The 15,303-nt window shown below is 47.1% G+C and overlaps 1 protein-coding gene across 1 annotated transcript; it reads right to left on the bottom strand.

The window, feature by feature from the left end:
• Positions 1 to 5,173: 5,173 nt before the first annotated feature.
• Positions 5,174 to 14,366, bottom strand: steap2 (STEAP family member 2, metalloreductase; the record flags this gene model as incomplete). Its single annotated transcript, XM_084443075.1, has 4 exons — positions 5,174 to 5,464; positions 12,182 to 12,346; positions 12,784 to 13,311; positions 13,827 to 14,366. The coding sequence occupies 4 exons, from the start codon at positions 14,364 to 14,366 to the stop codon at positions 5,174 to 5,176; spliced, it is 1,524 nt and encodes a 507-aa protein (XP_084299201.1).
• Positions 14,367 to 15,303: the final 937 nt, after the last annotated feature.

Here is a 15,303-nt window from a genome sequence, read left to right on the forward strand (position 1 = left end):
GTCGCAGATGAACTACCCTGCTCACAGACTGGAATTTTTTCCATTGAAGTGGGCTGTCTGTGAAAAGTTCAGTCATTGGCTAAAGGGACACCACTTCACAGCATGGACTGACAACAACCCTTTGACATACATTTTGACAAAACCCAGACTGGATGCCTGTGAGCAGCGGTGGGTGGCTAAACTCGCATCATACAGCTTTGACATAAAGTATGTCCCAGGCCCCAGGAATGTTGTTGCTGATGTTTTGAGCAGAGAACCATTCGTCCAGTCTTGCATTAGCCACCGCCTCGTCACAGAGCCATATCTGTCGCTCTTGAAGAATGTCAGTGGTGTTGGGGATGACACTGTCCAACATGCCTTTAAGTACACTACCAATCATCAGATGGTCCTGAGATCAGGCAAAGATCCACACAACACATCCACCAACAAAGCCTCGACACCGGTTCTGTCGCAGCGGCAGATATATCTGCTGTTCTGGATGCTCATTCTACTGGTGGCCTGAGTGAAGTCATGGGGGCGTGTCCAGCTGTTTGTCATGGGGGCGTGTCCAGCTGTTCCTCAACTGCAGCAGGCTGACTCCCCCATTCCCCACAGTACTCTCATAAACCAGCAAGGGCGGGATGACACAATCTCTAACAGAGGTGAGCGAGGAAAAAGGTAGCTGACAAATGGGAGTCTACTCTGTACGTAGTTGTGGATGTGAATCCGGATATCCATGTCTACAGGATCAAAGACATCAACTCAGACAAACTGAAGGTGGTCCACCAAAATCTACTGCTTCCTGTGAACTTCTTACTGATTGACGATGGCCAAGAAACCCACACCAGTGGCAATGGGGAGGTGGTTCCTGAAGTCGATCCTGCGGAAGTGGATGGCAGTGACGAGGTAGTCACCGAAGTTGACCCTCCGGACGAGCTGGATGGCGGTGACGAGACGGTCCCCGAAGTCAACTCTTCAGTCAGGAGGGGTGGCAGTGACGAGATGGTCCCCAAAGTCAACTCTCCAGTCGAGATGGATGGCAGTGACGAGATGGTCCATGAAGTCAACCCCCCGGATGTGGTGGATGGCAGCGGTGACCGAACTGCACACTGGGTGCTCTCCAGCTCTGACCATGTGGAGATGGAAGATAGTCAGACTAGCCTCTCCGGAGTGCATGATGTGTCTGGTGGTGCAATATGACTCAGCTAGTGGCATCATGGGTGAAGACAGGATGCAGAACAGTAATGTTCCCCCTGCAAACAATGGCCCACTCAATGTTGAGTCCCAACCAGTAGTGCCCATTCATGATGATTCAGACACAGATGAGCTTGCTGTGTGCACTCACCCCCGGGGCTTTGGGAACACGGTTCCCCGAACAGGATGAGGCAGAGTTATCAATCCCCCGAAGAGACTCATTTGTGAAATGAATGAGCAAGTCCTTGACACTTCAGAGTCCACAGTTAACTCTTTTATTTATTTAGTTAAGAGCTTGTTTTGAGGTGCTACACATGGCATAAGATGTCATTCTAGTCAGTCTGATAGGACTAAGACACAGTTAGAGATAAGTGTCAGGTATAATAATAATGTTTGAGGTGTAACAGGCATCTTTTGGGTCTGCTTTCAGTCTGGGGTAGGGCTCATCCCATTCTTTAAGTACTCCTTAGCTGGAGGATTCTTTAATCGACAGCTTGTGATATTTGAATGACATCCTAGTTTGTTTGTTTTCTTTCTCGATACTTCCCCAATTTAGCAGAATTTTAGGGGGGTGTATGTAACGGAGTTGAAGTTCCTTGAGGTTTATATTAAATCCTGCGTCATTGGGTTGTGACTTTTATTTTGAAAATCTCCATATAGTTGTGGCATCGTTGTCGTCCTGCAGCAGAAGGGACAATAGCTGCTGCAGGCGGACCAGAGGCGGACCATGTTCATTCTGTATTTCATGACCCATTGTGCAGAGGCTATAAATGCTGCTTCATCCACCATCCTGAGTGTTCCTATCCCTCCAGTACAGCCAAACACAACGCAGGTTACAGTTAGCAAAAAACAAACATATTTTTTATTTTTTAAATGTCTATGGTTTTTATAAATGAAACGTGATTTTAAAGGTCAGAAGATCGAAATTATTAATGGGAGAAATGCGTACTAAATTTGTGGATAGTGCAGAGAGAGCCTCCCCCCACAGGCATGAATGTATTGTGCGAAAACGTCATAATGTTAACTAGCAACAGGTGCCACCGAGCTAACTTAGCTGTGTAACGTTATGGGCTAGCTAACGCTGCCTTGCAAAATGGACACATTGGGGGGGGCGTGGGTGTGTCAGTTTTCAGAGGGGAGGCCCTTTCAGAGGGGAGGAGTTTGGGAACCCATGGCTTAGAGCATAGTGTTGGCTTACTTTTTAGAGCGTTGTGTAACACTGTATTTTGTAGGTCCACCTCAATGGTCCACAGATGCTCAACAAACTATCAACAAACATTTAACAAGATATCCACTAACTCTAACACTGCCCTTATCCTGTTGTTGCTCATTAATAGCTAGCTTATCCAACATATTGTTAACAATTAGCCTAGTGACATATAACAACAACAAAGTCACCAGGCACATTCACAGAAGGCCTTACTCATCATCCTTAGTGCACGGTCTAATGTAAACCCAAACAGAACACTTAAGTGTTGTGTAAGTAGAGAATTAATTTGGGAGTATACCAACACATTACACAAAAATGGTAGTACATGCGTTGTACTGTATGGGCACATTTCCTCAGATATGATCGCAAGAGATGGGTCTCATGTGGATGAGAATGTGTGACAGTAGGACTCACAATAGCCCTCATAATGCAGCAATGACAAGAGCAAGATAAATACAAAGACAGGCTGCAGAATCCTTAAACATTGCCTACTTATTTTTTGGGCGCCAGCTGGAAAGCCTATAAGCAGGGTTAGGGTTAGGGATTCACTGTACTCTTCCCCTCCAACCCTGCAACTCCTGGGTCAAATACTTTTAGTTGCATTCTAGTAAGTATTTGAAAGTAGCTGAGGTGCTTTTGATTTGAAAGTAGCTGAGTTGCATTTGATTTACCTCAGATTCCACCTCAGGGGCAGATTTCACAAAATTTGTGAAAAAGGTTGATGCTGTGAGAGAGAATATGTCATCTGCCCGAAGAAAGGTCAAAAGAAAACATACAAATAGTGCAAACTGTTTTTCAGTGAGTGATGTCAGGACAGTGTAATAGCACTGGCAGGAGGAGATTGACAAAGCGTGTGTGCACTTTTTTTGTGCGCTCGCAAAGCACACACTGACAGTTTTTTAAGTGTCTGCCAGTACCAGAAGAGCTCTTGAGCAGTGGCATTTTATATGTACAAAACATACAGGAAAACTACATAAGGTCCATATGCTAAAATGTCTTACTGTACAGTGTACACAACATTGTTTATTTTCACAAGGCCACAGGGGGGTTACAGAGTGCTCACAAAATACAAACACAATGCAAACAACAGAAGATGAGACATTATATAATGCATTTAATTCAAATCTGGAACTAATAAATTAATGTACATTTTTATTGGGATTTTTGGGGATATGCCAGGCTTACCCTAGCTTATGGAAGGAAACACCACTGGCCAAAACTAACATCTGACATCCTTGGGTAAAATCACTGTCTAGCTATTCCACCCAACAGAATCCAAAATGTATTGGTCAGGGAGCCCAGCCTATACAACAGTATCATCATCATCATCATCATCTTCATCCGCTTATCCAGGGTCGGGTCGCGGAGGCAGCAGCTCCAGCAACAACAGTATGGTTGATCCAATATGAATGGTGTATAGATACCAGTTGCATGTTCATAATCATGATCATTCACTGCACAGTATGTGACCAGGACAAATACATAGCTGAGACACCTGAATCAATAACTATAACAGTAACATCATCACATGAGGGTAACCCTCTCAGGTGACTATAACAGTAGCACAGTAATCACAGGAATCACATGAGGGTAACCCTCTCAGGTGACTATAACAGTAACATAATCACATGATGGTGACCCTCTCAGGTGACTATAACAGTAACATCATCACATGATGGTGACCCTCTCAGGTGACTATAACAGTAACATAATCACATGAGGGTAACCCTCTCAGGTGACTATAACAGTAACATCATCACATGATGGTGACCCTCTCAGGTGACTATAACAGTAACAATCACATGATGGTGACCCTCTCAGGTGACTATAACAGTAACATAATCACATGATGGTGACCCTCTCAGGTGACTATAACAGTAACAATCACATGATGGTGACCCTCTCAGGTGACTATAACAGTAACAATCACATGATGGCAACCCTCTCAGGTGACTATAACAGTAACAATCACATGATGGTGACCCTCTCAGGTGACTATAACAGTAACATAATCACATGATGGTGACCCTCTCAGGTGACTATAACAGTAACAATCACATGATGGTGACCCTCTCAGGTGACTATAACAGTAACATAATCACATGATGGTGACCCTCTCAGGTGACTATAACAGTAACAATCACATGATGGTGACCCTCTCAGGTGACTATAACAGTAACATAATCACATGATGGTGACCCTCTCAGGTGACTATAACAGTAACAATCACATGATGGTGACCCTCTCAGGTGACTATAACAGTAACATAATCACATGATGGTGACCCTCTCAGGTGACTATAACAGTAACAATCACATGATGGTGACCCTGTCAGGTGACTATAACAGTAACATAATCACATGATGGTGACCCTCTCAGGTGACTATAACAGTAACATCATCACATGATGGTGACCCTCTCAGGTGACTATAACAGTAACAATCACATGATGGTGACCCTCTCAGGTGACTATAACAGTAACAATCACATGATGGTGACCCTCTCAGGTGACTATAACAGTAACATCATCACATGATGGTGACCCTCTCAGGTGACTATAACAGTAACAATCACATGATGGTGACCCTCTCAGGTGACTATAACAGTAACATAATCACATGATGGTGACCCTCTCAGGTGACTATAACAGTAACATAATCACATGATGGTGACCCTCTCAGGTGACTATAACAGTAACATAATCACATGATGGTGACCCTCTCTGGTGACTATAACAGTAACATAATCACATGATGGTGACCCTCTCAGGTGACTATAACAGTAACATAATCACATGATGGTGACCCTCTCAGGTGAGACGTGTGTGGCCGAGCCCACCGGATCAAAGCGGTGGCGGCGGCGGCTGTTCTCGCAGCCCCTACGGATCCTGTGGAGCTTCCGGGCCACGCAGGGGAGCAGCAGGATCACTTTTCCCAGAATGACGCACACGGGTAGGGCCAGAGACACCACAAAGCTGGGGGGCAGGTAGAAGTGGTAGGCCTCCTCATCGAAGGCCCGCTTCCAGCCGAACAGCAAGGCGTGGAATGTGGCAATGAGCAGAGCGATATAGCCCAGAGTCGACTGAGAAGACAGAGACACAGAAATACCACACCGTTATTTTCTGTATTTTGTGTTGCTGCGTCTTTATTGTCCACTGTCTATGTGAGATTAAACTCAAAGAAACAGTCAAATAAGTGCACATGGAACCTGTCGTCTCCCACCCACACTGTAACTACCTAAATGAGTCATCTGATCTATGCTATGAATATAACAACTTTAATAATTGTACCCACAATACACCTAACCCCAGTACTAGACGATGAAAATCCTAACATTTAGAACAAGCACCAAAAGAGCTACTAAACCCCTCAAGCTCTGAACTGGATTTAGAAGTAGACTGGGCTCCTGGGTTAGTAGACTGGGCTCCTGGGTTAGTAGACTGGGCTCCTGGGTTAGTAGACTGGGCTCCTGGGTTAGTAGACTGGGCTCCTGGGTTAGTAGACTGGGCTCCTGGGTTAGTAGACTGGGCTCCTGGGTTAGTAGACTGGGCTCCTGGGTTAGTAGACTGGGCTCCTGGGTTAGTAGACTGGGCTCCTGGGTTAGTAGACTGGGCTCCTGGGTTAGTAGACTGGGCTCCTGGGTTAGTAGACTGGGCTCCTGGGTTAGTAGACTGGGCTCCTGGGTTAGTAGACTGGGCTCCTGGGTTAGTAGACTGGGCTCCTGGGTTAGTAGACTGGGCTCCTGGGTAGTACTGACTGGGCTCCTGGGTTAGTAGACTGGGCTCCTGGGTTAGTAGACTGGGCTCCTGGGTTAGTAGACTGGGCTCCTGGGTTAGGGTTAGGGTTAGGGTTAGCCCTACTTTCACTGAGACACCAAGCATAGTTGTATTTGGCAATGGTAAACATGAATAGAGGGAAGCGCCCCCAGGTGGTGGGCTCTGGTACATGCGTGAGGGAGGAATGCACACACACACAAACTAATGTACAGTGGTCAATATAATCAATATAATAATGGTTGGAACCTGTTATCATCCTGTGTGTTTGGACTGTACGATTCACCACTTTAGATAAGTGTTTCCCGTGTTAATGCTTGAGTAAATGGCCATTTTTCTCTACACAAAACCAAAGTGTTAAACACTACAGGCTTATAAATGTGTTACCAAGCATGCACAATTTGTGCATTTCACTGCTGGTTATGCTTAAGTATTCCACTTGTGTGGTTAGGTTAGGTTAGGTTAGGTTAGGTTAGGTTAGGTTAGGTTAGGTTAGGTTAGGTTAGGTTAGGGTATTACACTTGAGTGGTTAGGTTTAGGGCTAGGGTTAGGTTTACTCCAACAAAAACATTAGCTCAACAAAATGCTTTGCATTTTGCTGGGATCAAATGAGCACAGCTCTTCTACAACTAATTGTTTAACACACTCCACGTCTCCTAAATGAATGTTTAGTGACGCATTAAATTAATGCCTAAACTTGTGTTCGCATCGTTACAGCTTTGCTACATTTGTACAGTTGTTTCCTACCCCCAGAAAAATGAAGAGGCTTAACATACTACACCATACGCTATACTACTTAATGTATTACATTCAATTTATAATGTAACTCATTCAATTGATATATCACTGATTGATCACTGACTCCTGGTGGATGCACTTCAAAAAGTGTGTACCATGACCTTTACCATGAGCCTTCATCATGATAGCACCGTACCTGTATGAAGTTAAACACATCATGATAACACCATACCTGTATGAAGCTGAACTCATCATAGATAGATATACTGTAGATAGATATACTGTAGATATGAACTTTAATAATCCCCATAGGAGGAAGTCATTTCAGCATTGGGAAATTACAGCAAAAGGTTGGAAATGCAGAATATAAATAGTGTTACGCATAAAAAGAACAAGTAATATATACATCCCTACATACAGCATGTGTACAATATAGACTACTGTATGTACAGTACATACATACATGCAAACTGTATTGATATGTCTAGTAATACTCATATACACTGTACAGTACAATACAAGTATTGATATTAATAGTAATACTCATATACACTGTACAGTACAATACAAGTATTGATATTAATAGTAATACTCATATACACTGTACAGTACAATCGAAAAGCATTCACACCCCTTCACTTTTTCCACATTTTGTTGTGTTACACCGTTATTCCAAAATGGATTAAATTCCCAAATGGATTAAATTCATTTTCTTCCTCATCACTCTACACACAATACCCCATAATGACAAAGTGAAAAACCTTTTTTAGGAATTTTATTCCTAAAAATTGTATTCCTGTATTTGGGGTATTTCTCCCATTCTTCTCTGCAGATCCTCTCAAGCTCTGTCAGGTTAGATGGGGAGCGTCGCTGCACAGCTATTTTCAGGTCTTTTCAGAGATGTTCAATCGGGTTCAAGTCTGGGCTCTGGCTGGGCCACTCAAGAACATTCACAGACTTGTCCTGAAGCCACTTCTTTGTTATCTTGGCTGTGTGCTTCGGGTCGTTGTCCTGTTGGAAGGTGAACCGTTGCCCCAGTCTGAGTTCCAGAGCGCTCTGGAGCAGGTTTTCATCCAGGATCTCTCTGTCCATTGCTGCATTCCTCTTTCCCTTTATCTGGGCTAGTTGCCAAGTTCCTGCTGCTGAACAACATCCCCATAGCATGATGCTACTGTACCACTACCATGCTTCACTGTAGGGATGGTATTAACCAGGTGATGCTACCACCACCATGCTTCACTGTAGGGATGGTATTAACCAGGTGATGCTACCACCACCATGCTTCACTGTAGGGATGGTATTAACCAGGTGATGCTGCCACCACCATGCTTCACGGTAGGGATGGTATGATGCTACCACCACCATGCTTCACTGTAGGGATGGTATGGCCAGGTGATGAGCAGTGCCTGGTTTCCTCCAGACATGACGCTTGACATTCAGGCCAATGAGTTCAGTCTTGGTTTCATCAGACTAGATCATTTTGTTTATCATGATCTGAGAGTCCTTTAGGTTTCCTTTATTCAAACTCCAAGCAGGCTGTCATGTGCCTTTTACTGATGAGTGGCTTTCCGTCTGGCCACTCTACTATAAAGGTCTGATGGTGTAGTGCTGCAGAGATGGTTGTTCTTCTGGAAGGTTCTCCCATCTCCACAGAGGAATGCTGGAGCTCTGTCAGAGTGACTATCAGGTTCTTAAGTCACCTCCCTGACCAAGCCCCTTCTGCCCCGATTGCTCAGTTTGGCCGGACGGCCAGCTCTAGGAAGGACGGCCAGCTCTAGGAAGGACGGCAGCTCTAGGAAGGACGGCAGCTCTAGGAAGGACGGCAGCTCTAGGAAGGACGGCCAGCTCTAGGAAGGACGGCAGCTCTAGGAAGGACGGCAGCTCTAGGAAGGACGGCCAGCTCTAGGAAGGACGGCCAGCTCTAGGAAGGACGGCCAGCTCTAGGAAGGACGGCCAGCTCTAGGAAGGACGGCAGCTCTAGGAAGGACGGCCAGCTCTAGGAAGGACGGCCAGCTCTAGGAAGGACGGCAGCTCTAGGAAGGACGGCAGCTCTAGGAAGGACTGCCAGCTCTAGGAAGGACGGCCAGCTCTAGGAAGGACGGCCAGCTCTAGGAAGGACGGCAGCTCTAGGAAGGACGGCAGCTCTAGGAAGGACGGCCAGCTCTAGGAAGGACGGCAGCTCTAGGAAGGACGGCCAGCTCTAGGAAGGACGGCAGCTCTAGGAAGGACGGCCAGCTCTAGGAAGGACGGCAGCTCTAGGAAGGACTTCTTCCATTTACGAATGATGGAGACCACTGTGCTCTTTGGGACCTTCAAATGCTGCAGAAATATTTTTGATCTCTTCCTCAGATCTGTGCCTTGATACAATCCTGTCTCGGAGGTCTACAGACAATTCCTTTGACTTCATGGCTTGGTTTCTGCTCTGACATGCACTGTCATCTGTGGGGCCTTATATAGAGAGATGTGTGCCTTTCAAAATCATGCCCAATTAATTGAATTTACCACAGGTGGACTCCAAGCAAGATGTAGAAACATTTCAAGGATGATCAGTGGAAACAGGATGCACCTGAGCTCAATTTTGAGTGTCATAGCAAAGGGGGTGAATACATGTGATATTTTTATATTTTTAATACTGTTAGGGTTGGGTGGTGGTGGAGATGGGACCCAAAGCAGACGGCAGGCAGGCACAGGCTCAAAAGGTTTAATTGCAAAACTCTAAAAGAAAACCGAGGAACAATGGGAGCAACACACTAACATAGACAATGAACCAACAGAGGCCAAAGGAAACAGGAGGGCATACTAGTGTTGTCACGATAACAAAATGATAAATTCGATACGATACCTGCTACAAGTATCTCGATACTGATACTGATACTGAAACGATACCATGGCAAAAACCTAAAACATCAGGAAAAGAAGGCTAATGGAATAATCCAATGTCAGGTGTAGCCTACTGATCTGTGTTTGCTGTGTGCAGAGGCGGAGCAAGAATGTGAACTAAACTAAACTAAATAAATTACATATATATTTTTATTTTATTATTTTATTCATTAAATGAAAAAAATCTCTACTTTGTAAAATAATCAGCTTGGGATGCTACAATTATAAGCTGAAAGTGTCTGCTCTGCTCCACTAGTCTGACACTCAGATTGAATTGCTATTCAGATTCCGGCGGCGGGAGCCAGGCTACTGATCCTCTCCTTCACTCTGTCCTCCTCTCCTTCACTCTGTCCTCCTCTCCTTCACTCTGTCCTCCTCTCCTTCACTCTGTCCTCCTCTCCTTCACTCTGTCCTCCTCTCCTTCACTCTGTCCTCCTCTCCTTCACTCTGTCCTCCTCTCCTTCACTCTGTCCTCGAGCAGCAGAGAGGGTCACAGAGCAGCAGAGCAGAGCACAGCCTCACAGCACAGAGCAGCAGAGAGGGTCACAGCACAGAGCAGCAGAGAGGGTCACAGCACAGAGCAGCAGAGAGGGTCACAGAGCAGCAGAGAGGGTCACAGAGCAGCAGAGCGGGTCACAGAGCAGCAGAGAGGGTCACAGAGCAGCAGAGAGGGTCACAGAGCAGCAGAGAGGGTCACAGAGCAGCAGAGTGGGTCACAGCCTCACAGCACAGAGCAGCAGAGAGGGTCACAGCACAGAGCAGCAGAGAGGGTCACAGAGCAGCAGAGAGGGTCACAGAGCAGCAGAGCGGGTCACAGAGCAGCAGAGAGGGTCACAGAGCAGCAGAGAGGGTCACAGAGCAGCAGAGAGGGTCACAGAGCAGCAGAGTGGGTCACAGCCTCACAGCACAGAGCAGCAGAGTGGGTCACAGCCTCACAGCACAGAGCAGCAGAGTGGGTCGCAGCTTAGCAGCACAGAGCAACGGTGTTCACGTTAGGGCATGACGAGCTCCAGAGTTTACAGATTGACTCATTGATGTTATGAGGTTCCCCAGCTAGTAGCATTGGGTTTAAATCCGACATATTACCGAATAGGCGCTTTTGCTTTTGGAAATCCTCCGCCACCGTCTAGAGTAACCAACTGAGCAGCCCTCAGTCCTTTCACTTTCCTTCGCGAACCTCTTTGCAAACTATTTTACTTTTACTTTTTTCCGTTTTGTGTTTGCCCCAAACATTTGCAGAGGGACAGAGTAGCAGAGAGGGAAAGAGATGCACACTGACCCAACTCAGAAATACGGCTCATTCTTAAAGTACCGGACGGCAGGGTATCGCGGTACCTTTCTGGTATCGGTATACCGTGCAACACTAGGGCAAACTCTGGGAGAACAATCAAGGAACAACGCACAGGTCTGCAACAAGACCTAAGGAGACACAGTTGCAGACAATCACCCAGACAAGGACATGCAGGGATTCCAAACAAGACACCAACACAAGGACAGAGGGAACCAGGACACAATGGAAGGGAACAGGGAACAAGGCTGGGACTGGAAATGGGACTGGGCAGGAAACCAGAATGGGGACTAGAGGGGACCAGAGAACTAGGGACAGGGAGTGGAGAGGGACTGGAGTGAAGTGGGACTAGTGGGGAACTGATGGCTAGAGCTGGGGCAGGGAGGACACAAACCACCACATACGTAGAAGACAAGACAACGAACACAAGACAAAACACATGGAGGCAGAACAAAACCTGGTGACAACGTGAACAAAGTGCAAACGTTTCTGGGGGGAGTGCAGGGGCAGTCACTGGAAGGGGAGGAGCTCAAGGTCCAGGAGGGTCCAGAGGGCGCAGGAGCTCAGAGGCAGGGCAGGGATCCAGGGAACAGGAGCTCAGAGGCAGGGCAGGGATCCAGGGAACAGGAGCTCAGAGGCAGGGCAGAGATCCAGGGAACAGGAGCTCAGAGGCAGGGCAGGGATCCAGGGAACAGGAGCTCAGAGGCAGGGCAGGGATCCAGGGAACAGGGGCTTAGAGGCAGGGCAGGGATCCAGGCTGGGAACAGGGGCTCAGAGGCTGGGAACAGGGGCTCAGAGGCTGGGAACAGGGGCTCAGAGTCCAGGGGTTAGGGTCAAGGCCATGAGCTGGGGGCGTACGGCCAGGACAATAACAAATACATTTGCAAAAGTTCCCTTTGTCATTATGGGGTATTGTGTGTAGATTGATGAGGAACGACATTAATTTAATCCATTTTGGAATAAGGCTGTAACATAACAAAATGTGGAAAAAGTGAAGGGGTGTGAATACTTTCCGGATGCACTGTACAGTAGATACATATACATGCACACCTCCACAACACTCGGGCACTGTTATAGAGTCTGATGGCCACCTGAACCGATAATGATGATAATAGCGTACCTGTATGAAGCTGAACTCCCGCCAGTTGAGGGCGCTGCTGACGGAGGGGATGGATGTGACGGCCAGGAGAGCGAGCAGACCCAGACTCATGATGCCAAACGACACGTACATCTCCACCCTCCACACCTCCTCCTCATTCCAAGAGTTCTCCACATTAGCATGGACCTGGATACACACACACACACACACACACACACACATAACCCAGTTTAAGAGAGTCCTTGTGAGTCCTGAGTAGGTAGCGAGTAGTTGGTTAAACTCACTCCCCCAGCATTTCCATGTGAGGATTTTTCATCTGACGCGTTCGCTACTGATGTTGTATGTTCTGATAATTGAGGCCGTACAATCTGATGCCGTGTCGACGAGTGACGTTGTTCGGTAGGACACCTGACACTTAACAACTTTTTTGCCAACAACTGAAGGAGTTTAGTGTGAGGAACGAAGCTGTGAGCTGAGAGACACGAGAACTGATAACATTTAAGGTAGGAGGATGTCCTAATATGGACATAGTATAAATAGCTGTATTAAAAAGTAGATGTTTTTTGCTCTCATGTACATGCACACACGCACACACAAAAACACACTCTCTGCCCTCCGCCTACCTGTTGATAGGCCATGTTGAGCAGCAGATACCTCTCGGACCTCCTCATAGGCAGACAGAGGCTGTAGAGCACGTGGACGCCCCCCAGGAAGAAACTGAGCAGACCCAGCTGCTTCCTGCTCTGCAGCCAGCCATCCAGCCAGCGGGGGAAGCGCCTGTACTTGGTCCGGTAGTACAGCTGGTGCACGGCGGCCAGCTGCCCCGCCAGGTAGACCAGCGCCAGCAGCGTGATGGCGACAGTGGGCAGCGTCCGGTTCACCATCTCCATGGGTATCTTGTAGAAGTGGCTCTGCCTGCTCTTCACGTAAGGGTGGACGATGTCGTGCACGAACGAGTAGGCGAAGAAAAAGACAGAGAAGGCCACAGCGGCAAGGACGGGACCCCTCCAGGCAGGGAACAGGCGTAGCGGCATGTCCTCGATCTCCCTGGAGGATGACAGGAAGCCCATGTCCACCGGCAGGAAATGGAGCTGTCGGGTAAGCTCCAAGACCTGCTGGCGACCCTCTGTGGAGTTACTGCAGATGTAGACCTAGAGGACACGACCCAAAGACATAATGAGTTAGGATGTGTGTCCACTGAGAAATTATCTGTATCTAAATCTGTTCAATCAATCAATTATCTGTATTCGTATTCGGATATAAACCGGAAGTGGGCGTGGTTTATCGGAAGTTGCGTTAAATCGTATTTTCTAACAACTTAATATTCATTGGCAATGCAATTTTTGAGCATTCAAGCATCAAATTGCTTTAATATTGGCATATAATTAGTTCTGAAATATATTTTCTCCAAATAATAACGAGTAACTTCAGATAGAAAAAATATGTTTCCAAGGCCTTTCCGAATAACGTATCTGTATTCGGGCACACCCCTGGTATATATTATACGTTTGTGTAGTTCTTTCAACGATGACTGGATGCTTTTTATGCGGCACATAATGTCAAATGATAGATGTTTGGGCTCCTATGCAGGTCTGGGCTTCAAATCCCATTATATTCAGTGTAGTAGTAGTGTCATTTAACCTTTAATAAAATGTCAACATCTTACCTGTCTGCTGGCATCTTTGGGCCCAGTCTGCTGCATTGCCCAGGCAGAGATCACATTGAAGCCTTTCACAATGATGGTTTCCGGCAGGAGGGAGGCCAGGTACTCTGCGTTAGACTCTGAGTATTGATTCACCCTCCTGTTATTGCTCACATCCACCAGAACCTTTCCTGCCAGCAGGTGCTTGATGTCCCAGAGGACATCCAAGTAGTGCTCGCGTCGGATGGCCAGGAAGATCGTGGCAGCCTTACCGACGGCGTCCCCATGGTGCGTGACGTCCACAACGTGGGGGAAGAAGTCTGCGGCCCGCTTGGGCTGCCGACTCCCCACCACCACGCGGAAGCCGCAGCGCAGCAGTCGGATGGTCAGGCACTTGGAGAAGTCGCCCGAGCCCAGGATGGCTATCACTTCCTTGGAGGTGGATGAGAAGGAGGAGTCTCCAGAGCCATTCTTTAGGCCGCTGGGCAGGGAGGTGGCGGGCGTGTGGCCGGACATGGTGTAGACTGGGCTGCTGTGGCCACCCACCATGGAGATGCTGTCCATCCTGCAGGCCTGAGATCAGCACAGTCAGTCCCTAAGAGCTCGTAGGCTCTGAGGCCAGAAGAGAGGAAGGACTGGTTACACACCAACTGACACCTCATCTGAACACACTTCTTTTAAAGGGGAACTATTATGCAAAACTCACTTTGTTAGTGCTTGTGCATATACAGTACACATTGGTCTCCGATGGGCCTACTAACACACACAATTTGAAATAAGGCAAGTCATTTTTTGTGGGTAGCCAAATTCTGAAAACGTGGGATACAACAAGCCGTTCAAATTTACTGCTGGCTGCTTACGTCATTAACCAAACGTATTACAATAATATCGCCCCCACTTGAGTGTCTCCACTCATCTTTGTTCCCTTGTTTACATCCATTGGCAAGCTAGGAAGGTGCACTATTTTTGTGGCTGTAAGCCGACACACCAAGAAGAGGGAATCCTATTTGTCGCTCCCTTCCTCCCTCCCTGTTGGCGTTGTTGACCTGCAGTTCTATGTTGCTACCACAAGAGGCAGTGGTCGCAGAACATCAAAAGAAAAAGACTCCACAGTTTTCCCAGGTCAGTGGTGGCCAAGTGGATAGTGCGCTGCCTACCACCGCGAAGGTTGTGAAGGTTGTGAGTTCAATCCTTGGTGTGGACATACCAAGGTACCATGACATATTTCGTCACTGGATGTTATAGAAGTTATGTAACGAGCGTGGGTCATATTAGTTAATTATAGACCCTTTTACAGCCTAGTCAGCACAAGTATGCGCACGCATTCTTGAAACAGTAGCAGAGGAAGACAGACGAAATCACCATTATTAAGCGTACGGACTGGACTGAGGACATCATCAAAAATGCCCGCGTTTGCGGTGCCCATTTTATGTCAGGTAAGTTATTTTGACTACCTGGTTTCACTGGAATGTCTGGTTGAAGTGTAGCCCTTCTCAGTCCC

The sequence above is a fragment of the Borostomias antarcticus genome (genome assembly GCF_949987555.1).
Source record: "Borostomias antarcticus genome assembly, chromosome: 9".
In the NCBI taxonomy this organism is placed as follows: Eukaryota; Metazoa; Chordata; class Actinopteri; order Stomiiformes; family Stomiidae; genus Borostomias; species Borostomias antarcticus.